The following is a 24,709-nucleotide window of genomic DNA, read 5'->3' as shown; positions in this document are numbered from 1 at the left end:
GCTTTCAAGGCCTCCACCACCACCATCTACCTCTTCCCCCACATTTCCCTCCACTCTACATTCCGACGCTTGGCCTGGTGTCCACCTTATCATCTGTAGTCAGAGCAGGCTGACATTTACTGCAGATAAATTATGCCTTTACCTGAAGATCTTGACCTTTGGCAAAGGGCAACACAACACCAAAGTGGTATTTTGAATCTCTATCAGCTGCTCACATTTTAGAGTAAATGAGTTTTCAGATTCTTGGGTGGCAGGGGTGCAAATTTTGCTTGGGCAAAAGGATATGAGGATCCTGGATGCCATTAAGGGAAAAGGCTGCATTGACAGACTTCCCCTTCTCCGTACTGCCCAGGAATCACAGGTCCCTACTCCTGTTCCATCTCCCACAGGTGCCTTCTCTTCTGCGTCTCCTTTCTGCAATTCTTGCCCATTCTCCAGGGCCTAAGTCATGCCCACTACTTTTGAAGGCAGCCGCACATCTACACACTCTTCTGACCTTCCACGGTACCATGGTCTGTCCTTCCCTCCCCTCTCGTGTATTCAGCACACTGTCTCATGGTCCCCATATTGCTTCCTAACTTCTTCCATAAAGTCTTTGAGGGCAGGGACTGTGCCTGCTCCCCACTTGGTAAATATGTGACCGATATTCCAGACTTCTTATCTGACTGACAGTTCACCCTAATCAATGCCCCTCTGTGGGCTGTTTCAGCTTCAGCTCTGCTGTCTTTGGTTGGGCGGCACTTTTAACTTTGGGTAAGATGGGTGCTCTGCAGTGCTGCACAACCATCTGTCACCTACAAAGCCTTTCTACTGATATTAATAGATTTAGGAAGGGACACAACTAACAAACCGAAAAACAAACAAAAAACCTAAAACTAAAAACAAACACCCTACCCCCATCCCCATACTCAAAGAGAACAAGGAAAGGTAAAAACAAATCCAAATCTACAGGAGATGATTCCTGCTGTTCTCATTTTAGGGCCTGCAAGAAAGAAGGGAGGCAGGGAGACCACATTTGTGTATAGTTATTACCTAATTGTATTCACATGTAATGTTGATAAATGTTTGAGACCAAAAAAAAAAAAAAGCAGAATTTTAATAACAGGGGTGACTGAAATTCATGCTTCTTTTTTCCAAAGAATGTATGGGCGTTTGTACAAAAATTAAGTCCTCTTCTAGCAACCTAGGTCAGTGCTGGGCATCCAGGAGACTTTCAGTCCTTTGAAGTTTCCAGAGCGGCTTCTCGGCCTCCACCCCACCCCATACCCTCTTCTCCTCTAGCTCAGGGTTTCAAGATTGTTCCTAGGCTTTGGGCCAAATGTAGGCATTTCTGCGCAAGTCTGCAGTTGGGCAGAACCCGAAGTAAATCCCCAAGAATAAACAAGAGCAGCAGCAAGTCACAAGGAGCCGGCTGGGGGGAGGGGGTGGTAATGAGGGCGGAAAGGGGGATGGGGAGGGATGAATTTTGCTGCTCCAGCCGGGCCTGTCACTCCAGCTGACAGCAAGCACCTTCACCTTCAAGTTCTTCCCAAGGCAGCGCCCCCAGAGAGAAAGTGCTTAGCTCGAGGGAAATGAACTCCAGCGCTTAAAAAGAGGGAAAGGAAGGGTGCGGCGTTTCCCCCGCGCAGCACCCCTCCAGCCTCGCTGCCGCCCTCCCGGCCCAGGCGGCGCGCGTCTGGCTGCGGGCCCGGAGCGAGGGGCCCACGCTACCTGGCGTCCGGCTCCGGTTCCGACTCCGACTCCGCGGCCGTCTCGTCCTCCTCGCCCCCCGACTCCTCCTCAGTGTCCAGCCCCCGGGTCACCTCCTCGTCCGCGTCGGAGCCCAGGGCGCTGTCCGCGGCGTGGCTGCTCTCGCTGCTAGCCATCGCGCCTCTCCCGGGCCGGAGCTGGAGCCGGAACCGCCCGCGCAGCGCCTGGTGTTCTCCCTCTGACGGCGCCTCCGGCCCGGCCCGGCCCTGCCCTGTCCTGGCGGGGCGGCTCGGGTTCCCTCCTGGGGGCGGGCGAGCCCCGCGACTTTAAATAGAAAGCGTCAGAAAGTTTCACCACCGAGCTTCTGGGGCCGGGGCTCGGCGTCTCCTGTTCCCTGCGCGTCTAACTTCCCGCAGCCCTCCCCGCCCCAATTTAGGCGGGTCCCTGGCGGGCCCTTTGGGCAACTGGAGAGCACCACTCCGAGGGGCGCAGGCTCCCGCTGCATCCGGGAGTTGGGAGGAGGAAAGGCACACAGCCCCCCTGCTTCTCTTCCCTCTAGAGTGGGTTTGGTAGGCTTCAGGTTTGCAGCAGAACTGAGCTACTCGATGGGCCCTTATCCCAACCAAATAACTACTCCCTTTTACAGAGCAGAACACTTACTACTAGTTCAGGCACTCGTAATTTCCCCCTCACAACTCTGCTGTGGTAGGTTTAACTAAGATGCTGGTTTTATAAATGAGAAAACAGGCTCAGAAGAGCTTGGGTACCTAGCTTGCTCAAGGTCTCCTTTTGCTAGCAAGGTGACCCAATGGGAAACAAAGTCTGCCCATTTCAAAAGCCCAGTTTTGAACCATTGTTCAGTACTGGCTCCTTTTATATTTGCAAATCAATATTGTGTATTCTCTTCCTCAGTGACCCCGGGATTATTCAGCCAGGAAACTTTTATCTCCACAAATCTTAAAACTTTGAAGAGGAATAATTTCCCTACATTGGCCAAAGTCTGTTTTGTCTGAAATTCAACCCAAAGTCCCAGATCATGCCATGCCCATGTTTAAGAGCCCTCAATGGCTTCCCACTGTTCTAGGACTAAAGCACAAGGTCCTTGGGAAGATAAATGCTAACAACCCACATCTTAGCTGTCTGGTCTTGTCTTTGGAAGTCAGGAGTTCTAACATTTATCAAGTCACACCACTGTGCCTTTATGTACACAATTCCTTCCACCTGAAACGTTCTTCCCGTCTTTATTTACCTGGGTACTCATCATTCAAGATCACACTTTTCTCTGAAATCCCCAGCTTAAGCTCAATAACACTGTTTTAGGTTCCCACATTATCCTATATTCAAATTATGTTTGTGTCTCTTTCCCCAGTAGACTGTAAGTTTATCTTTGTCCCATTATCCCCATCTCATACAAGCGCAGAAGCTTAGCAAAGTACTTAGCACATAGTAGGTGCTTAATGAACGGTTCCTGCACTGAAGAGAACAGGCCTGCTATGTACAACAGGTAGAGATATCTTCACAATACATAAAGATCTTTTTTTCATAAGAATGATTTTATGGCTAAAAGAGCTAACACTGATTTTTAATTACAGCAAATTCTATTCACAGAGTTGTTAAATATGATAAATGTAAATTAGGTAGTATTCCCCAGTTACAGTTATCCCTAGCTCATATGTGTGCATTAGGTCTGTGGGCAAAGAACCGCAGGTAGTTGAGGTACAGTACAGAAGCATCAGCTAGGGGGCATGAGAGGGAAGACAGCAAGTCCAGCCTTCCAGGGTTCACTAAACCAGGTGTAACATCAGCAGTATGCATTCTCTTACAGCAGGTTGGCTTTTGCATTAGTAATCCCAAGTGTCTGCTCATTAGGACAAAAAGGAATCAATTGCAGCTGTGGGATCTATTAAACACTAATCAAAACTACAGGTGGGCTTCCCTGGTGGCGCAGTGGTTGAGAGTCCGCCTGCCAATGCAGGGGACGTGCGTCCGTGCCCTGGACTGGGAGGATTCCACATGCCGTGGAGCGGCTGGCTGTGAGCCATGGCCGCTGAGCCTGCGCGTCTGGAGCCTGCAACGGGAGAGGCCACAACAGTGAGAGGCCCGCGTATCACACACACACAAAAAAACTACAGGTATATTCCCTCCATTTAACTCAAAATTTCTTAGGAACACTAACTATAATCAACAAGATTTGTGGAGATCTTAGCTCAAACCAATCCAAAATTTAGAACTGCAGTACAGATTGCACATTTTAAACTTTCTAACACTACTTTCCTGAGTAACAACACAAATAGAAATGGCCAGATCAATACAAATAGAAAAGAATGTATTATTCACAACACAATTAAATAATTCATATTGAAAATAATTTAAAAGCCTAAAAATTCTCTCAGGGCTTCCCTGGTGGCGCAGTGGTTGAGAGTCCGTCTGCCGATGCAGGGGACACGGGTTCGTGCCCTGGTCCGGAAAGATTCCACATGCCACGGGGCGGCTGGGCCCGTGAGACATGGCCGCTGAGCCTGCGCGTCCGGAGCCTGTGCACCACAACAGGAGACGCCACAACAGTGAGAGGCCCGCGTACTGCAAAAAAAAAAAAAAAAAAATTCTCTCATATATTGACAGACCACTTATCTGACATATTTAGCAGTCACAAAGTGCATAATCTTAGGTTTCAGTCTATTGATTTACGACTGGGTGTAAATTTATTAACTTCTTATCTGTTATAGCGATATGGCTGAAAAGCAGCAGCAGTGAGATAGGGGGCCTGGTGGTCATTGAAAGCTGAGGAAACAGTGGCATGAAGGAGTCCATGGTAAATTCTGGGGCTTTATTAGGAAATGTCATAATACTGTAGAGGCAGAATGCCCCAGACACTTACCCATGTCTGACAGCTACACAGTATTACTACGGAGTACTATGGCTATTATTTATTGTTTATAATTATTACCCGGAGTCATTACTGGAATATTAATTATACTCAACACATTCTGATAAAGAAGAGTTGCATAGTGTAAATTACATTTTAGGGAAATTTCCAAGAAAAAGAACTAGTACATAAAGCTTAATTGCTTCAAAAGCATTAATCATCAGTAAACTGAAAAATTCACCTGTGTGGAAAGCTTCATTCCTAATAATGCCAGAGAAATAGGGTGTTGATGTGGCTAGTTGGCTTAAAGATGAATGAACTTGATTCCAAGATTCTCTGCATAATCTAAATAATTACACACAATAACTGGATTCGGTTCAGCTCCAGATGATAACTACAGCCTCAATCTCATCTCAGAAGTAAAGACTTTCACAAAAGAAAGAAAAAAAAAAGCAAAAAACACATCGACAATTTCCATATATAAACTTTATTCCATTTGATCATACAAAAATTTAAACTTAAAGAAAAAAATGAAAATATGCACCTTTTATAAGTCAAAAAGCAAAAGTCTTGTTAGCATTTGAATTGGTCTGCAAAAAAACCAAATACATTAGAGGTACAAACTGTGCTACAGCAGGTCTAAAAGAAGTTGTACACAGTCCTTCTGAAAGTCCTTTTGAAAAAGTTAAAACTGTTTTTAAGATTATTTATATTTAAATTTACAGGCACTGACCAATTTACAAATATTTACATAAACCAAAAACGACCTTAATAAACACTGTAGCATTTTTAGCAGCCACCACTATTTCTTCTTGTGGAAAAGATATCTTTACAAACATTAAGCTTTTATTTATAATAATGTTATGTCTTATCTAGAACATTTTATAGTGGCTTACTGCCTAAAAATTCCAGTTTAGATTACAATCCTATAATTATACACAGAAAAAACTCTGATACTATCAACAGGATATAATCTCAACTTTGATCTTTCAGTTTCTGTTGCTTCATGTCACAGGAAAAATAAAAGCAGGAAAACGGGAAGTAAAACAAAAGTGCAAATTGCACTAAGCTACCATAAAGCACAGAGGACTTAACCTTTTCAAAATGTCTACACTGAACTGATTCTTCAAAACAATTCCCTAACTGCTGTACAATACACAGTTAGTGCTCATATTATTACAGTGCAAAATGTAGTTGTTTCAACACAAAATTTAAAGCAATCACAAGTACACCAAAAGCATGTGAGGTACTAATGAAATGCTAATATCGACACAAAGCCTCAGTTTATCCTGATGAGTCAAGTGAGGACTTAAGGCAATTGTCCAGTATTTCATGCCTCTGCAGTGATTTCACTGAAATAAAAGATTTCATTTTGCTTCAAGTAACTGAATAACTGACTCGAATCTTCACTTCACTAGAACAGACTCAGGCAACAAACCATCTACCGAAGGTGATACTTTTAAGTATGTATACATCAGACTCTTTCCAAAACAGTCCACACATCTCTTCAGTATTAGCATGTGGTACAATTAATTACAGTTATAGCAAAAAACTTTTATTTGATAATTCTCAAAAAAATATTTTATTTGATCTCCTGAAAATTCATGCCATAATATTACTAATTATCAATGTAAACATTTTCAAAAATACATCTTTAAATCAAAGGGTTTTATTAGGAAATGTCATAATAAAATATGCATATATAAGTATGTCCTCTTAAGAATAAAACATGAAAACAAGAAGAACAATTAAAAAGAAACCATGATGAAGGTAAACAAAATGCATTATGATGTTACTACTGTTCTTTATTAAGAAATAGAGGCCAGTTATCTTTTCAGGACAGCAGTTCTTAACGGTAGTATACTGTTCAAATCTCGTTTGTTTTTCAATCTGTGCCATGACTGGAAGAGAAAGAAAAATCATTCTTAAAACCTAAAATATATGTGGAACAAAAGGCTGAAAGGAGAGTTACTAGAATGTTAACAGTGATTTCTCAAGGCAGTAAAATTTGGGGTGACTTTTTTGTGTCTGTGTTTTTATCTCCCAAGTTTTTAACACAGTAAAAGTATTGTTTCTGTCATCAGAAAGATGTTATTTAAAAACTTTACACCTGTGTAGTTCCAATTCATTAATAAAGAAATGAGCACATAGGTTGTACAAAAAGATGCAACTGACAATATTAACATTTATTCACCGATTTAGATAATGTCATTTAAAACAGCAAAGTAATTAATACAAAACCTTTGGGTTTGAGAGGGTAAGGAAAGATTACTTCAATTATTTGACTGACTATTTTGTATCTAGAAAGCTCTTCCAATTAAAAACTGTATTTATGAAGAAAGAGAGAGTAAATCTATAATAAAGCACCTTATACAATACATCTAGACAAGAAGAGTGAAAAGAATTTTTAAGAGAAAAAAGAAACTGAAATTCTTGTTCATAAGCTAAAAATCTGGCCCACTACCAAAAAATCTGGCTGCAGATCTTTGCAGTTTGCTCTTACTTCAGTTGTTCAACTGACTAAAAGTACTGGTTTTATAGCTAAACAATCATAAATGAAAGCTCACCCATCAGTAAGAACAGAAATGTACAAATGCTATTTTTGAGTTCTCAATTTAATCTGATAGAGAAAAACATTCCCTCTTGGATACTTGTTTTGCCCTACAGAATTCCATTTCATTCTAAATTTTCTATTCTGGTTGACAAACTGAGAGGGCCTAATTTGAAGGACAGCCTGTAAACATGATACACTTGCATTTTTAATAATCATCAAAATAAAGTCCACTTTATGATGTCTCGGTAATGAAAAAATATGCCTCTAAAATGATCTTCACAAGTTCCTTGATCTTTTTATTCTATGAAGTATTCTCTCCTATATGTCTCATAATATTACTATACATATTTCTATCAATGTGTTTCTACTCTGTATTGTTGAATAACTTGAAGCTAGGAATCAAACCTAGCAAGATCACTGATGAAAAAATTCATACTGTGGACTAGAGAGCTAAGGAATAAACTACAGTTTACATATATATGACTTTATATATATAAAATGTGTGTGCACACAAACACATACATTTTGTTTAACTTCTCAGAATATAAACAAAGATAAAATGGAGCTCTAGTTCCTTGTTACAGGGGGTATATAGAAGAAAAATATGGAACAGACATGGCTTTCTTCTAAGGCTATATTTCTTCCCCAATATTTTAAGGAGGGAAAGGAGTCCTTTAGGTTTTATTCATTCATTTTGAGAGCTTAATAAGCTCACTGTGAAAATGCTTATTTTCACAAAGTGAAAGCCATGTGAGTAAAAGCGGAGTCAGATCTCTCTGAAGGAGTATTTCTAAATTCAAGTAATAAATTCCCTATTGCGCCACATTAATTGCTTCACAACACAGGAACCAGAGCTGTTCTTTCCTATTACCTATATGTTTTTTTTAATTTTCAAAGCACACTAGTGCACTAATGCTTCTAGAGTTAATCTGATGCATTGTTTACCTTTAAAAATTGATCCTTGATCATGTCAAACTTCTGCTTTTCATGCACAGCTCTGGCTGTATTTGTTCCATCAAAAGGTTCTACAATGTTAAATGCACATATAAACAAGAAATTATTAAAATGAGAACTTCAGTTTTTTATTTGGTTGAATTATATGAAATTGCCAATATTTGACAGTTTCTGACCTACACAGTAGCAATTGCATGTGGTTTAGCCTAACATCAGATTTATGTGTATAATAAATAGTTTTATAATAGCTATGAGCTGTCTAACAAGGTAGATAAAATTCAAGTGAGAAGATGTCTAAAGTAAACATCTTTAAGTAAACAGCATAGGTATATTAAGTATAAATCATAAAAATAGGTAAGATTTCTGAAGAATCATAGAGTCAAGAACCTACTGTGAGGTACTTCCCTGGTGGTGCAGTGGTTAAGAATCCGCCTGCCAATGCAGGGGACACAGGTTCGAGCCCTGGTCTGGGAAGATCCCATATGCCACGGAACAGCTAGGCCTGTGCGCCACAACTACTGAGCCTGTGCTCTAGAGCCCGCAAGCCACAACTACTGAAGCCCATGCACGTAGAGCCTGTGCTCTGCAGCAAGAGAAGCCACCGCAATGAGAAGCCCATGCACTGCAACGAAGAGTAGCCCCCGCTCGTCACAACTAGAGAAAGCCCGCACACAGCAATGAAGACCCAAGGCAGCCAAAAATAAATAAATAAATAAATAAATAATAAAAACCCACTGATTTGTCTAGTAGGAGAAAGGTCAATGCCTTTGAAAGTAGAGGTTTAATACCAGGGAGGATGGAAGACAGTGCAGAGAATTATGGTGTGACTAAATGGCTTAAAAAAAATGCAATGAGAACAGTAACTTGTATTAGAAATTTGGCAGTGAAAGACAGAAAAACAGGATAGAGAAAAAAGTGGACAAGACAGGAAGAGAACAAAATAAGAGATTTTATGTGTGTGTCTCCAATATTACTTTCCATGTCCCTACCCTCACCCCACTCACCCTTCACCCACAAAATAAGAGAGAAGAGTTCATATATAGAGACAAAGAAACTGATTCTATATAAGAGAATGAGGAAACTGAAGATAACAGTGAGAAAAGAAGGATAACTAAAGGCATCAGGAGTGAGATGCGAGCTGAAATAATGCCAGCAGTAGGTTAAAATTACTAGAGTTGAAGAATTTTGGCATAAAAAAGAGGAAAAAAAGTACTCAGAAAAGCCAGTAGGATCAAGTCAAGAGTACTTTTCAAGGATGAGAAGACCTATGTATGCTGTAAAGCTGAAAGAGAGAGACTAGTGAGAAAGAGAATGAAGTTGCTAGAATGAGGGGAAAGACCTCAAAAAAGGTGTGAAAGAATAGGAAATTTGATGGAGATGTTAATTTTAGATTTGTCATATAACCAGGTACGTAATTTTAAAAACTCCTTTTGCTTATTTTTTTATTGCTCAGAAAGGCTATTTCAAAAAACTTTATTGTCACAGTACTTTTCAAAATAAAATAACGCCATATGCTAAACTATCAGATCACAGTACGTAGCACTTTACAACTGTATTTAATATTCAAAAGAACCAAGTAACTAAAATAACATACACACACTGTGCAATTTAGCAAACGAAAGACCAAAGCAGGAGATTCAATTTCACATTTATAAACTCTTAATGTGTTGCATTATAATTCAAGATTAAAATACTCTAAATTTGATGTTTTCCTGCAAATGCCAAATCTCAACCCTTTATGTTACCTCAAGATTTACAAAAGTCATCAACTTGGCATCTGTGAGAATATTGCCTCTTGAAGTCAGTTTCCACTGACTTAAAGAAATATTCAACTACATGTAAATTAATTTTAGAGAACAGACTATCTGCAGACCATTTAATTTTTAAAGGAAAATCAATTTAATATTCATAAAAATCTAGCTTGTATTAATTATCAATATTTAAGTATAAAAGAACTAATTTTATTTCAAAAAATCATTTTCTTCTACCTGTATGTAAGTCATGAAACTAAATTTCAACCAACTACAAGCATGAGAGGTGCGTGAAGACTGCTCAAATCCTACTGACTGGAAAGATTCGACACCTAAATTCATGTTTATTATTTTACAACTAAAGAATTTTAAATTATTTTTTAATTAAAATCTTACGATTAAAAGACTTATAAACCACTTCAGAACATAAATGTATTACTTTTAGATGAAATATAAGCTGAAAGTATTCAAGTAATTCTCTCAGTACCATGATGATAGTTGGATAGGAAATAGAGAGTGTTGTGGGAAAGCTACCTTCTACACAGATGTATTTATTTCTCCACTCAATACCATCAGGCCTGGGAATGGCTTTGGCTTCACGAACTGAAATCATTTGACTGTTCCAGCTATCAAAAGAAAAACATTAATCATGTTAACTATTTTCTTAACTTCCCTTTTATTATTTTTATTATATCAGTAGTTAAGCCTACTCTGATCTTCTCATAGAACTGGAATTTGCTTCAACCCTCTGCACCTCGATCCCCATTTCCCCTTCTCTACTTCGTTTGTCTCCACAGCACTTACATTCTAACAATTTGCTTATTTATTATGTTATTGTGTGTCTCCCCTAAATAGAATGAAAGCTCCAAGATGCTGAGCTATTTGTGTATTTCACTCTTCACCTAGTTGCTTAGTATAAACTAGGTATTCAATACATATTTTTTGAATAAATGAAGTAATATGAAAAATAAAATGTAGGTAAGCAAAAAAACTATGTTCCTTGTTAACACCCCAGTAAGAATTTTTTATTTGGTAAGAGAGAGGTAATCTTCTTGTGTTGTTTTCTGGCATCATTAAATAATTTCTGTTCAGGTGCACCTCTACCGATATGATTTATAGTAGAAAAATTTTTAATTTTCCAGTAGAAGCAAGAAGATGCTGTTTTAAGAAAAGAAAAATACTCTATGAAAACATACCGTTATTGCTGTATATCAGATGTAGATGTTAACAGTGAAGTTTTATTCAAGTAAAACAATTTTATCAGCATGCTTGAAGGTAAACTGTCCCGTCTTTAGTATATCCTAACCTTACACTGTTCTTTTAAATTTATAATAATTTTGTACAAGTTCAAATTATAATAATTTTATACAAGTACAATTTTCCTTTTTTCAAAAACATTTTAAAAACACATAACCACTCAGCTTGTATTCAATAGAAAAATGAGTTTGGGGTATAGCTGATATCTTTTTTTCAGCTGTATTTAGCTTTCTCCATCATTTCAGTAGGAGAAAGACCATGGTTTGGGACATTCCAAATGCAACACTTGTCCTACTCTGTCTCTATTTATTAGAGAATCCATAAGGATATAATCGTGGGTCCAGTATGGCATTTGTTTCTGGAAAATTGACTAATTTATGTTAAACATGCAAGAAAATATTGCATCTTGCAAAGTTTGATAACTGAAAAGAATCCTCAAAGTATGATTTTCTATTTTTTCTTACCAAGAATACAGTTTAGAAATAGTTTGCAAAGACAGCTTTAAGTTCTTTAAAAATATATATCAGAATTTATGTTTTTTAAAAATAAGTGGGTTGTCAAAAAGAAATACTTAGGATTGGTTACAGTAAGATGTTTTAGATCCTTCATGTGCAGCAGCTCTGTTAGTTTGGACTCCAAACAGAAAAGAAGTACACTGCTCTACTGGTCCAAGTGTGTTACCAAAATTTTCTTAAAAATAACAATGTAAAGGGGAGAGTTATATAACCACATTGCTGACCCACACAAAATTACAGTAGAATTACATTTTGTGCTACTTCACTTTATACCGCATAAGACAAATTTCACTAATGAAATGAACTTTTTCCTGAGACTACTTGTTTCTAATTTCAACTTATAGGACAGTGGAATCTGCAGTAGAATTAAAATAGGAAATATTATGTTAAAAGGAGGTGGACTGATTTTTTTCTCTCAGACAAGTTTAAAATATTGAAATACTGTATCCTGCTGTTAAACTAAAACTTTTACTTTCTTAAATCAAAGGAACTCTCTTCACCACTATATTTCTACTAAATCCAATCCTGAATTTATATTACATGCCAGTATTTGATTCTAAACTAGATCACAGAAACATATGTGACACAACCATATTCACTTTTTCATCACTAATCAGATAGTGTTTAATCTTCAACCTATAAACAACCCAAACAATTCAGTTATTTAAATGACTGTATCATTTGAAGTACTTCATAGAGGAATTAAAAAAGAATATTTGAACCACTACTATTTGGACTGATTCAATCTACTGCATTTTTGAAGAACTTTCAAATATTTGAAATTATTAAATATTTCAAATCATAAACATGATACATAACTTATATACTACTTTTAATCTTAGAGGTGAATTTAAATGTAGAATTCAAATGGTAATTTAGAAATATTTTCCCTATACATTTCCTTCTTTAAAACAGGCTCTAAACTAAGCCTTTTATCATACCATATTTCTCTACCATAATTTGCTTGCCATGTGAAAATCTGTCATTGTCACGCAATAATTAAAGTATAAAATAAGATACAATCTATAAAAGAGGGATGTTTCAGAAAAGACTAGAACAACAGATATGGGGCTTAATCTAAAACAGATCTGATAATGTATGATAATCTTTTGAATATAAAACAGATTTCTGACTATATTGGTAAGATGCTTTTTTTCTTCAGTAATGATAATGAGCTGGTACTCATTTATTAATTCTCTTCTAGCCATTCTTTTTGTGACAAACAAAGTATTTTGAGACAATTGATTAAATTGGAAATGCAGACTTCAACAACATTACAAAGAAAAATTTAAGTCTAATATAGACAAAATTATGTGTCCGATACCACATGACTGCATATATGCTAAGACTAGTCAAAGTAAGTGAAAAAATTGTATATTTTTATTCTATTACTAAGGGTTGGGAAGCAAATAATCAAACAAACAAACACTTTGTTAGGGATTTCAAATCTTGTAAACAGAGAAAAAGCTTGACTCTAATCCTGGAGTTTTGTTTTGTTTTGACTGGCTCCTCTTCTGCCTGACCCTTTAAATGCTGGTGTCTATCAGGACTTTGTCTTTTTCAATCTTTTTCAAATGCTAGAGCACCCATCCGGGCTTCAGTACTCTGATGTTTCTTTCCCAAATCTTCTTCTCCAGCTACTAAGCCCCACGACAAAATGTACAAGTACCTATTGGAAACTGCCACCTAGATGTCATGTAGGCAACACTGTGCCCATTTTCAAGACTGAATTTAATATGTCCTGTCCATGGTCAATTATTAAAATCACTCCCTTGCATATCTCTCAACTCTCTTACCTGCTCTTGCTGCACTGAACTTACTTGGCTGATACAACTATAATTAAATCTTTGTTTACTCCAATCCTTTCCCAAGCAGCTAAACAGCGCTGGAGAAAAAATGCAACCATATTGACCTTTCCGTTTATGATCACTTTAAATTCATGATGACTTAGCTCAAAATGATCCTAAATGCCACTACCCACCAATCATACTATATTTCCATAGTTAATTCACTCCTTTACTCTTCTACGTGACAATTCATACCTTCTCCTCACTTCTCAAATCTACTCCCTCACAATCCTTCCTGGCTGATGTCCATGCTTCATTTCACTAAAAAAACTAAAACAATCAAAAGATAGTTTCCTCTAGCTCCCACCACATCAACCTGCATTTGTCTGTATCTATATATTCTTTTTTTCCTCATTATTATTAATGAATTGTCAGCGCTTCTATTCCACTGGTGCTCTAGATTCCAATCCTTCTCTACTCAAACAAGTAGACTGTTCAACAATTTACTACAATTTTTCTGGTATCATCAATTTTGCCATAAAGATGGCAAAATTTCTTTCTAAAAACAAAATCTCAACCCTGCTTAATCCTCCAATTTCTACCCCACTTTTTCTGCTCCCTTTACAAGTATGTAAATTTCCCTAGAGAGTTAGCTACACTACCTAAATCCTCCCCTCCTTTTCTCTCTTTAGCTCACACCAATGACACTTTTTTTTTTTTTTTAATAGGGAAGAAGTGGATTTATTTAGAAAGAAACACACTGCACAGAGAGAGTGTGGGCCATCTCAGAAGGCGAGACCAGCCTTGGGAGAAACACACTCCACAGAGTATGGGCCATTTCAGAAGGTGAGAAAGGCCCCAATGACGCTTTTTATCCACTGCTCCTGTCAAGGGTCCAGTAGCCTCCACATGGACAGATGCTTCAATGGTCAGCTTTTAGTTCTCATTTTGTACTTGATCTATCAAAAAATGTGACGCACATAATCACTCCCTCCTCCTCAAAACGTTTTTCCCCGTTGGATTCCAAGACACCACATTCTATTGGCTTTCCTCCTTTCTCAATGATTCTTCCTTTTTTGATTACTATATATTAGTTCCTTCTCATACCTAATCTATTTTTATTTCATCTCTGTATTGACATTTTTCAAAGGGAAAAATGAAAAGCATAAAACTTAAAAGCAGTGCAACAGTGGTTAATATTTTGCCACATTTGCTTGTGTATATGTGTATGTTTTGAACTGACCCTTTTGTTTAAGCTGCAGACAGAGTGAAACTTCATTTCTTTATCCTTTGGCATATATCTAAGAATAAGGCTATTCTCCTTTGTAATACCAACAGCATCAAGAAATTAATGTAACTCAAATGCCTTTTATAATTTTTCCACCCTCTCTACAATCAGGTTGTAATCCAGGTTCATCCACTGTATTTGATTGTTCCATCTCTTTAATCTGGAAATGTCCCCTCCACTTTTTTTTTTTTTTAAGATATTGACTTTTTGAGAGACTAGGCCAATTGTTTCACAGAATATCTACATTCTGAATTTGTCTTTCTCTCTTCACTGTCATTTAAAACACTCTTGTATCTTCTGTATTTCCTGTACCCCTCTTAACACTGGAGTATCTAAGGGTTTAGTCTTTGGACTAAACCTTTTCTATCTATATTCCCTTGGTTTTCTCAAAAAGTTTCCTAGCATTAAATACCATCTACCTGCTGACAACTCCCAAATATAAAGCTCTAACTGTGACCTCGCTCCTGAACTCTAGAGTTGTATATCCAACTCTACTCAGTATCTCTACTTGAATATTTTGTGGGTATCTCAACCTTAAAATGTTCAAAATCAGTAATGTTCCTCCCTTGTCTTCCGCATCACACCTAATGGCAACTCCACCTTTGCAGTTGCTCAGGCCAAAATCTTAGAAGCCATTCTTGGCTCCTCACTTTCTCTTAGGTCACATCTAATCTATGGCAAATCAAAATGTAAGTGGAATCTGACCAGTTCTCATCCACTTCCACTGCAACCACCTTTACCCAAGCTACATGACTTCTCTTAGATTACTACAACACCTTTCTAAACAGTCTCCTTGCTTCTGCCTTCGGCTCCCCCTTCAGTCTATTCTTATCCACCAACCAGGATGAGCATGTTATAAACTAAATCAGATCACGCAATTTCTCTACTGAAATCCCTCCAGTGGTTTCCCATTTTACCCAGAGGAAAAGCCAAAGTCATCAAAATTAACCACAAGACCCTACATGACATGGACTTCCTTAACTCTCTGACATCACTGACTTCTACACTCTCTTCCAGTCACACTGGCCTCTTTGCTGTTCCTTGAACATGTTAGGCAAACCTCCACCTCAGGGTCTTTGCAGTTGTTTTTCCTTCTGTTTGGAAAGCTCTTCTCCCATATAGACACATAACTCACACTTTCCTCTCCGTTGGGTCTTTATTTCAAAGGTCACCTTTTCGGTGAGACTGTCTTACCACGCTAGGTATTAAACGGCAATACAGGTATTAAAATTGCAACAACTACACACACCAGAATATCCTTTCTTGCTTTTGCTTTATTTTTCTCTACTTACCACCATCTAACATACTGTACATTTGTTTACTGTCTATCTCTCCATACTACAAGATAAGCTCCATAAAGACACTTTTGTTAACTGCTATATCCCCAGTGCATAGAAAATAGCTTGGTATAGAGTAGGCACTCAATGATTTACTGATGAAATAAAATGAGGAAAAAATAGTAAGAAAGGAGATAGAAAAATTGTTCTTTGTATTTCCGTTTTCAAAAAATGTATGTATTTAAGTATATAGGTATGTATTTTTAATCCAACATATAAACTAGCAGTAATGACATGTGATTGGGCATCCAGAAAATAAAGAGAATTATAAAACAGATACCTTTTAAGGTTCCTAGAATCTCCAGTAGCTATGAGTCTGTAAGATATTTAGAATTTAAAATTTTCTTTTCTTTTTTGTTGTTTTGCTAAGTTACAAAGTGATTAAATTCTGACTGTATGTTTTTCTAGACTCCTGAACCACCTGATCCTTTTTTTTCCTATTGTGTCAGTTCCTCATTCCTAGGTACATTTCTAGAAAGCTGGCTTCATTTTAAGAATTTTCAGCAGCAAGGTTTAAGGAGAAAGCTGCGAGTGAAGTAGGTAAGAAAATCTTTTTAATGGTAATTTTAAATGGCCATATAAAATTTCTGCACCATTCATACCAGGTACTCAAGCATCCTTTCACAGGCACTTAATTCTTTGTCTTCAAGTAAAGGAAATTTTTTAATAGTATCTCAAAGTTCAGAAAACATCCTTACAAATGCTTCTAATGGCTGCCAGAATTCTTCTGCACAGCACCTAGTTCATTACCATGACTACACTCTTGGCTATGCTCCCTACAGTCAAATTTCTGAAAATATCTGGTATGAAACAACAATGCACTATATGATGAAACAGTAGGTGAAGATGTCACCTAACTCATGTAGCATCATAACAAGTGCGTCCAAAAGTTCAAAACCTCTTAGCCAGATTCATTTGACACAGCAAGCTAGTTTCTGTTAATACTAAACTAACATACAAACCTGCACATCTACCATTTTGTTTCAGTCCAACAAAGCAGATGATTTTCAAAGTATTTCTCTAGATGCTCTAATCCTAAACTCTACATGGCAGAAAAATATCTTTCTTCTATGAACTTGCCCCAATATCTAATTTACATGACACAACAGATGATGCCAATACAGTCTAACAACTAAGAATGTGGTTTTAGTCACCTGAATTTGAATCCCAGTTCTCTAGCTATCTAACTGTATCGTTACGGGCAAGTTTCAAGTTCACAAATTCCCGAAGTTTGAAAGGGGTTATTGTGAGGATTAAATGAGATAATACATGGGATTCACTCGGCATACTGCAGGACACTAGGTAAACATTCACGAAACATTAGCTATTATCATTGCAACATCTTAAAAAATCTTAACTCTAGAATAACCTTTATATTCTCTTATGTCCCATGTCTCATACAGTCTTAAATCTTTCCTCATCTTTATACAGATGAAAGCTCCTTCCTTTTTATCTTTGTTGCCTAGACTTACATTCAGGTCCTGGTCATTTTTAACCTGGATTATTATAACTTCATTCTTCTTGAACTACTTTTCTTCAGCACTTTTCTTACTCCTTTTGTTAACCTAATTCAGTAATTTCTAAGTCACCTTGACGATCTCTGACTCATATCCATAATCTTACTTTCTGCTTCAAAATTATTTACCTATAGCAAGTATTTTTCAAGTACCACTACCTGGCATTGGGCTAGGTAATGGAGACACAACCATAAACAAAACAGGCAGTCTGATAGAAACTTTACTTGGAGAAATGTAAAGAACACTTCTTCCTTCAGGTCCTATGTTTCAAATCATCTTATATGAGTCAAGTTTCTTTAAAACTCCTGTATGATAGCAGATAATATCAACATTTCAGTAAAGTATCATAGTTAAGAGAGTGAATTTTGCAGTCAAAACTATCTGAAGTATTCCCCTTACTACCTGTGTGATCTTTGGGCCAGTTTCCTCACCTCTCTATATGCCTCACTGGTAAAATAGGCATAAAATAATACCAACTCATTTGGCTATTATGTAAACTAATGACATAATACATATAATCTGCTTAGAACAGTTCTTCCCACCAAGTAATAGCAATTTATTAGGCTTACTATTATTGTTCCCCTCTCCAAACCTCTTCAAACTGGCACCCTATGGTCACTGTACCCTCCTCCTCTAATTGTACAACTTCTAAGTTCTCTCATTCATTCTCTCCTTCAAGCTTTTCCAAATTGATCAGAAGAGCTGCAAACAACCCCTAATCCCATTCTATCTGGACTAAAAACTCCTGTAAGAACTTTCAGTTATGGCCAGCCTGACTACACACTTTACTGTTTCATGTTTATGTATCACCCTCACCAAAAAAAAAAAAGGAAAAGGAGTAGTCCTTGATTTGTATATCATACAAACACAACTATTTATTCAGATATCAAGTATTAAGTAGAACTTTTTCCAAGTTGTTTTAGCTGTGTTTTTTATTACAAATTTTAAGTTCCGGGAAAACAGATGTTCCATACTATACAGCACCTACACAGGACCAACACAAACATTTATTCAGGCCCTACAGTGGAAAGAGGTGGCTAAATATAAAATGGGATCACTACTGAAATCAACTAAAACTGGGCTTATTGAACTATAATTTTTTTTATTAGCTAGAAACAGGAAAGCTATTTAGTTTCTAATTAATTATTAGATATTAAATTTTATAAACTACACATTTTTGGAGTAGTTTACAACACTGAAATTGATAAATACAGTTTATGACCCAATTTGTAGCATTCACTTATTTACAAACGAATAAACACAATTTGAAATTTCACTTACTCAAATTCTGTAGCATAATATTTAAGAAAGCCCAGTAAGAGGTCCCCAAGATTTGATTCATTCTTTGAGAGGTAAGGAGGAACATTACACGGAGCTTGATGTACAAGGTGCAGCTGTATAGCAGGACTAAAAGATTCCTATCAAAAAGAAAAAGGGAAAAATGTGAGGCCATTTAAAAACACACCAAAAAACTTTATAAATCCTAACATAAGGCTGTCTGAAGAAGAGAGAATTTTCTTTATGTTGGCAATTTGGAAATCTGAAGATTTTCTTCCAGTAACGGTTTCACCAATGTTTGGAGTAGGCCAGAAAGGACCGGAAAAACTAAGATATTCTAACCCTGACTGAGGTATATCACTCAGTTAACCAAATGAATTCCTATGGTAGCAAAAGATTTTCTAATTCATAAATAAAACCTTACTGTACATACCAAGATTCCATCCAATAATATTTAGATTTCTTTATAAATGTATATCCTTCTTAATTATTTCTATAAAGAGCAGTTGTACTTTCTGAAGTGTATCAAGGACAAGATGAGAGCTTTCTCCAACTGTCACTTAAAATTTCTCTCAAAGGTCATATAAGTAATTTTAATACATAAACAGTACTTATGCTGATTTTAAGATTTTTTGAAATTTTATTTCATTTTGTATTTTGTATCTTAGAGGGAACAGAAATAATGATGTTCAACATGAACTGAACTTGCAAAGACAAAGAAGGCAGGGAAAAGAAGAAAGATAGGAAACATACCAGCAAGCAATATTCAGCAATTTACTTTTAGCACAATATGCATAAAGGAGGATATCATCTGCTTGCAATCCAGGCCCAAACAAGATACTTATTAGAAAGAATACTAATGAGTACTTATTATTTTTGCCTATGGTATGCCATTCATTTTCATATCTGATCTTTCCTCTATTATTTCCTCTATTATTGCAAGTTATGGCTCTAAAATAAACTAAATGAACTATAGAAATTCTCAAATAATACATATCCATTACATTAGAAAATACTCTTTCTCAGGTAATTTTCACAGTGCCCTCAAGAAAGGTTTTCTATATTCCCCTTTGCCATCAGAAAAGAAAGATTTAAAAAACAAAAAAACCCAATTGGTTAAGACAGCAGAATGACAACTACACTTAAGGTTCTCAACTACCCAACAGATCAACTTTGGGTTTATAGATATTAATTCAATTAGTAATATCTGAATAACTCCAATATTTAAAAAAATAGAGGGTCCCCAAATAACTAAGTGGTAATACCGAGAAATAGGGTAGTGCATCTATTTAATGATAGTCCTCAAAAAACATCAGTAAAAACAAAGAGCAAGAAAATAAAAATATATTCTCTCCCTGCTCCATTACCTATAATTCTATCAACAATTTTTAACTACCAAGAAGTGATTACCTTTCTGTCAGAAGAAAAATTCTACTCCAACCACAACTCACAAAGTTGGCATTCCTAAATGTGGGGCTTCCCTTACACTTCTAACAGATTTATTATTACGTTATATGACTCAAGTAGACATCTTATTTGTCTCTAGGACTAGGGGGACTAGGAGAGAAGCACTAATTTGTAATAAAGAGTAAAGGCAGAAGGAAGAGCAGGTTTCTTACTTGTCTTGCTCTTACTTGTTAAGTGTAAAATTGGACTTAGGATAACATTATTTAAAACTGTAAAACTGGCTCCAGCTCTGACATCGCCTGTGCTCCTTGAGGAGTGACGATACCATGGAACCGGAGCCATGACTGAGGCTGATGTAAATCTGAAAGCCTACCCTCTTGCAGATGCCGACCTCACCAAGAAACTGTTGGACCTCGTTCAGCAGTCATGTAACTACAAGCAGCTTCACGAAGAAGCCAATGAGGCCACCAAAACCCTCAAGAGAGGCATCTGTGAGTTCATCGTGATGGCTGCAGACATTGAGCCCCTGGAGATCATCCTGCACCTCCCACTGCTGTGTGAGGACAAGAATGTGCCCTACGTGTTTGTGTGCTCCAAGCAGGCCCTGGGGCAAGCCTGTGGGGTCTCCAGGCTGTCATCGCCTGTTCTGTCACCATCAAAGAAGGCTCACAACTGAAGCAGCAGACCCAGTCCATCCAGCAGTCCACTGAAAGGTTCTTAGTCTAAACAGGTGGCCTCTGCCACACTCCCTGCTGACTCCTACTGCAGGCGTTATGTATCATTTGTCTGTTAGCATATAGTATTTTGAGCTACCTTCTATTGTTATAAAATATTATAGTGCTCAAAAAAAAAACTATAAAATTTAATATTCTCTAGGGAATTAAACAAAAAAGGTATAAGTTCAAATGACAGGGAAAAGAAAAGTGGGTCACTGTTTAATAGTTTCTGCTCTGAAAGCTTCTTATTTTGATTTCTAGCACCTAGCACAATAAGCATTCAAGTTATGAAATGATGCTGAGACAGAGCAGCCATTTTCTTACCTGAAGTTTAAAACTGTTTGAATCCCCTTTAAAATTTTTATTTTGTTCAATGATTTAAAGAAACATATCAGTAATTGCGAGATTAAAACTATAGAGTTGTGAGACCTACTATATTAAAATGCTGAAGGACCCTGAACCAACAGTTTGGCCAGTGTTCTCTTAGCTTCACTGTTCTTTTTCAAGGTCATATATAAAAAGGGCCATGTCATACCTATTGAGGGAGAACTGAAGGAGAAATCCAAGCAAACAAACAAACAAACAAAAAATAGGATCCAACTAAAAGAAGCTACAAGTAAACAGGGATTCTATTTAACCTTAAGTAATCCCCATTTTTGGTAATCATTCATATTACAGAAAGATTTTCTGCTTTAAGAAAAATTTCATTGAAGAATTTTTTTAAAAGGAGCTCCCCAACTGCATTTATGTATTGAAGAACAATATATGTTACTACAGATAGGATGAGGGCACGTAAGCAGCAATCCAAAAGCCAAAGAAATAAAAGCAGCCTTTAAAATTATAATCTAAATCCAGAGAAAAACAATTTAACCAATACAATATAACATCTATTTCTTAAAGCATTTTTTCCTTTGGATTACTGATATTTACTGTTTTTTTTTTTAACTTAGGGAAGATATATCTATTATTTTTTAAGGTTATATCTTATTTTGGGCTTCTGATATCCAGATATGTAATAACTAAATCCTGAAAACATTTTCCAAATGATATTTAAATGCTGAAGACACATATCTTCCATTTTCTCTTCACAATGCCAAGTTAAGAAAAATTTAAATAAGTAATCTCTTGAAAAACATTTGAAAAGTCTCACTGTTTTTGCCCATATAATTGCCTAGCAAAACACCTTTTGCCAGATTCCATGATCTTTTGAGGCTGTGTCATCATATCTTACTTTACCTTCAAAGTTTGAAAATTTGGATAATTAAACACTTTCTGGACTAAATTAGACTGGCTGAACTTTTACTTGGTAACTGTTCTTTAAAATGATGTATAGCTTAAATGAAAGATGACTGTTTTCCATTTCTAGGCAAAGAAATTTAAGTTGCACAATTTTCTAACAATATGAATTTTTAAAGCCTAGAAACGTTGAGGAAGATCTCAAAGAAAAGGATAACTGATATGGAGCATTTAAGTGGAGTTTTACCTATATAGAGAAAGAACTAAATGATACATTGAAGTTCTACCAAGACTTCTTAATTTTATGCAGATCACCACTAATCTAGTGATGTACATTAAAGACTGATCATTAAATTGCCTTTAAACTATATCTGATATGAATGAGATCTTTAAAGTTTTGAAAGGAATGTAAGTATTTAACACAAAGTAGAAGTACTATTATGAAGTGGTTAAGAGCATGAGCTCTGGAGTCAGACCTAGGTTTGCAACCTTGTTCTTCTACAGCTATGTGAACTTAACCAAGTTATCTAGCTTTCCAAAGGTTAAGCTCCTTCATCCATAATATAAAGAAAGTAACAGTATTCATAGGGTTGTTATACAAATTAAATGATACAATGTATGGAAAGCATAGTAGCAATATTATCTATTTATTAATTATTTAGTATATGCGAGGCATGATGATTATTTTAACTATACATTTACAACACAGTATGTGGTTACCTCCTGCAACTTTCAATGCATTATTGTGGAATTATCTTTGGCTTCTGAGAATAGGAAGATACCACTAGGGAAGGAAACAAATATAAGTTGTCTTGATAAATCTACCTAGCATAAATCTAAGTGAATCTCATAATATGCTTGCATTAAAATAAAGATCCCTTCATACACCTAATCTGAGTTTATATATTTAAACCTTCTCAACTTCATTTCTTTAACTCAACAGTAAACACTCTGTCCTCTATTATTTATGTTGCTTTTTCAGTCAATAGTTAAGTAGTAATAATCAATAATGCTATATATCATGATATAGTTGATAAAGATGTTTATAATCTTTCATCTTTTCCTTTCATAATTTAATAACAACTGAATTGCAACACCATACCAATTTTTTAATTGAAAGTTTGTTACTGTAAAGTTTTAAATCATTCTCAAACTTTTTTATCAAGCTGAAATTTTGTCATATCAGCTTTTCTTAAAGGTATATAAATATATCTGTATAGGAACAATCAGATATATACAAATAAAATGTAGTAAGCAATGCAAATTAGATGAAATGGTATCTTAGTGACTACTACTATCATTTTGCCTTTCCATAGGCAGCACAGTCTAATGGAAAAAATACCAGTTGCTGCATCCATAAGTTGTGACTAAACAGCCTGGATCAATCATGTAATCTTTCTAACATTCAACTGTGAAACAAGGGGAGTACTTAGAAGTTTATTTGCTTAGGATTGAAGATACTGTATATAAAACTTATATGTGCTGATATAAAATAGATACTAAATAAATGATAGTTACTGTTAGTAATAAGAAACAAGCTAATTTGCTTGTTCCATCAGATGGCCCACTGAAAAAAGCGCTCCACTGATCAGTTTACAGGTTTCATACAAAACAAAAAAACCTGCTAAGAAGGGGTATTAAGTCCCTATCCATGTAAGTATCAATCTTATAGTAAAGATAATGTGGTTTAAATATTTATGACAATGTAAGCACACATGAAAGCAAATTAAGATATTCTTAAGTCTAGTGGGGCTTGCTATTAGTACTTTTTAAAGCCTTGGGGCTGGGCAGGTATTAAATCTATTTCCTGGTTACAGGTGTAGAAATAAGATTATTAGCAAAACAGGGTGGAGAATATAGGCTTAGAGGTAGTACATGTGAACAGAAATCAGGACCCTGTCATGGGAGAAAGCTAGGTGATTAGAAAAATGAAACACAGAAGTAAAAATGAGGTTCTTCAAACTAGAATATACTAGTAAGAATCTATCTTATAAAAGTAATACCTCTGTCTCCCAGCATAGTGCTATTAAACTGAAATTTCATCAGTATTTTACATTAGTAAAGAGAGTTCCAAGTAGTACATGGTTTTAAGTGATATCTCTGTAGAAGCATCTTTTCAATACACAATAATAGATTCTTTAAAGGGTAAATTTAACTTAGATCCTTTGTATGTTGAAAAATATATGCAGCTCTTTCTACACTGAAACTTAGGTCTTAAAGAAAAATAAAGTTGAGACAATGCAATGAAATAGTAAACACCCAGTCATTATCTTTGACCATTCAGTATGAGCTAAAGAATAAAAACTGTAGAGGGAGGAAAACATTCAAGAATAGGCCCAAAAGTTCATGTTATTTTCATTTCTATACTTTCTGATGCTTTCATTTACCATAATCCTCAAAAGAGCATAAATACTTATACATAGCTATACTGTAAACTCATTATAATAGTTCTTCACAGCAGCAATTTGTTTTTAAAAGGAGGAAGATAAGATAGCCAGATTCCAAAAGGTTCTTGTGTTAAACAGTCTCTTCTAGTAGATGACACCACAAACTGGGA

General features: G+C 36.3%; 2 protein-coding genes and 1 pseudogene across 7 annotated transcripts in view; 1 reads left to right on the top strand and 2 right to left on the bottom strand.

Annotated features, from left to right (window-relative positions):
* Window positions 1–1,948, bottom strand: part of CMYA5 (cardiomyopathy associated 5) — a 107,172-nt gene extending 105,224 nt beyond the window's left edge. The window contains exon 1 of the mRNA XM_082650105.1: window positions 1,711–1,948. Coding sequence (XP_082506231.1) covers window positions 1,711–1,865 — 155 coding nt within the window. The 5' untranslated portion in view covers window positions 1,866–1,948. The remainder of the gene's footprint in view (window positions 1–1,710) is intronic.
* Window positions 1,949–5,026: 3,078 nt separating this feature from the next.
* The window catches only part of TENT2 (terminal nucleotidyltransferase 2), a 58,514-nt gene continuing 38,831 nt past the window's right edge, over window positions 5,027–24,709 (bottom strand). For all 5 annotated transcript variants that reach the window (XM_082651163.1, XM_082651166.1, XM_082651165.1 and 2 more), the window contains 4 exons: window positions 18,797–18,933; window positions 10,349–10,440; window positions 8,055–8,134; window positions 5,027–6,456 (listed from right to left, as the gene is read on the bottom strand). In XM_082651163.1, the coding sequence (XP_082507289.1) occupies window positions 6,382–6,456; window positions 8,055–8,134; window positions 10,349–10,440; window positions 18,797–18,933 (384 nt within the window). In that variant the 3' untranslated portion in view covers window positions 5,027–6,381. The remainder of the gene's footprint in view (window positions 6,457–8,054; window positions 8,135–10,348; window positions 10,441–18,796; window positions 18,934–24,709) is intronic.
* Window positions 20,317–20,926, top strand: LOC309820386 (NHP2-like protein 1; annotated as a pseudogene). Its single transcript has one exon. The product of its transcript is annotated as an NHP2-like protein 1 (transcript).

The sequence above is a fragment of the Grampus griseus genome (genome assembly GCF_964374135.1).
Source record: "Grampus griseus genome assembly, chromosome: 3".
Classification (NCBI taxonomy): domain Eukaryota; kingdom Metazoa; phylum Chordata; class Mammalia; order Artiodactyla; family Delphinidae; genus Grampus; species Grampus griseus.
The sequence above is the reverse complement of the archived record's forward strand: the minus strand, read 5'-3'. Positions and strand labels throughout refer to the sequence as shown.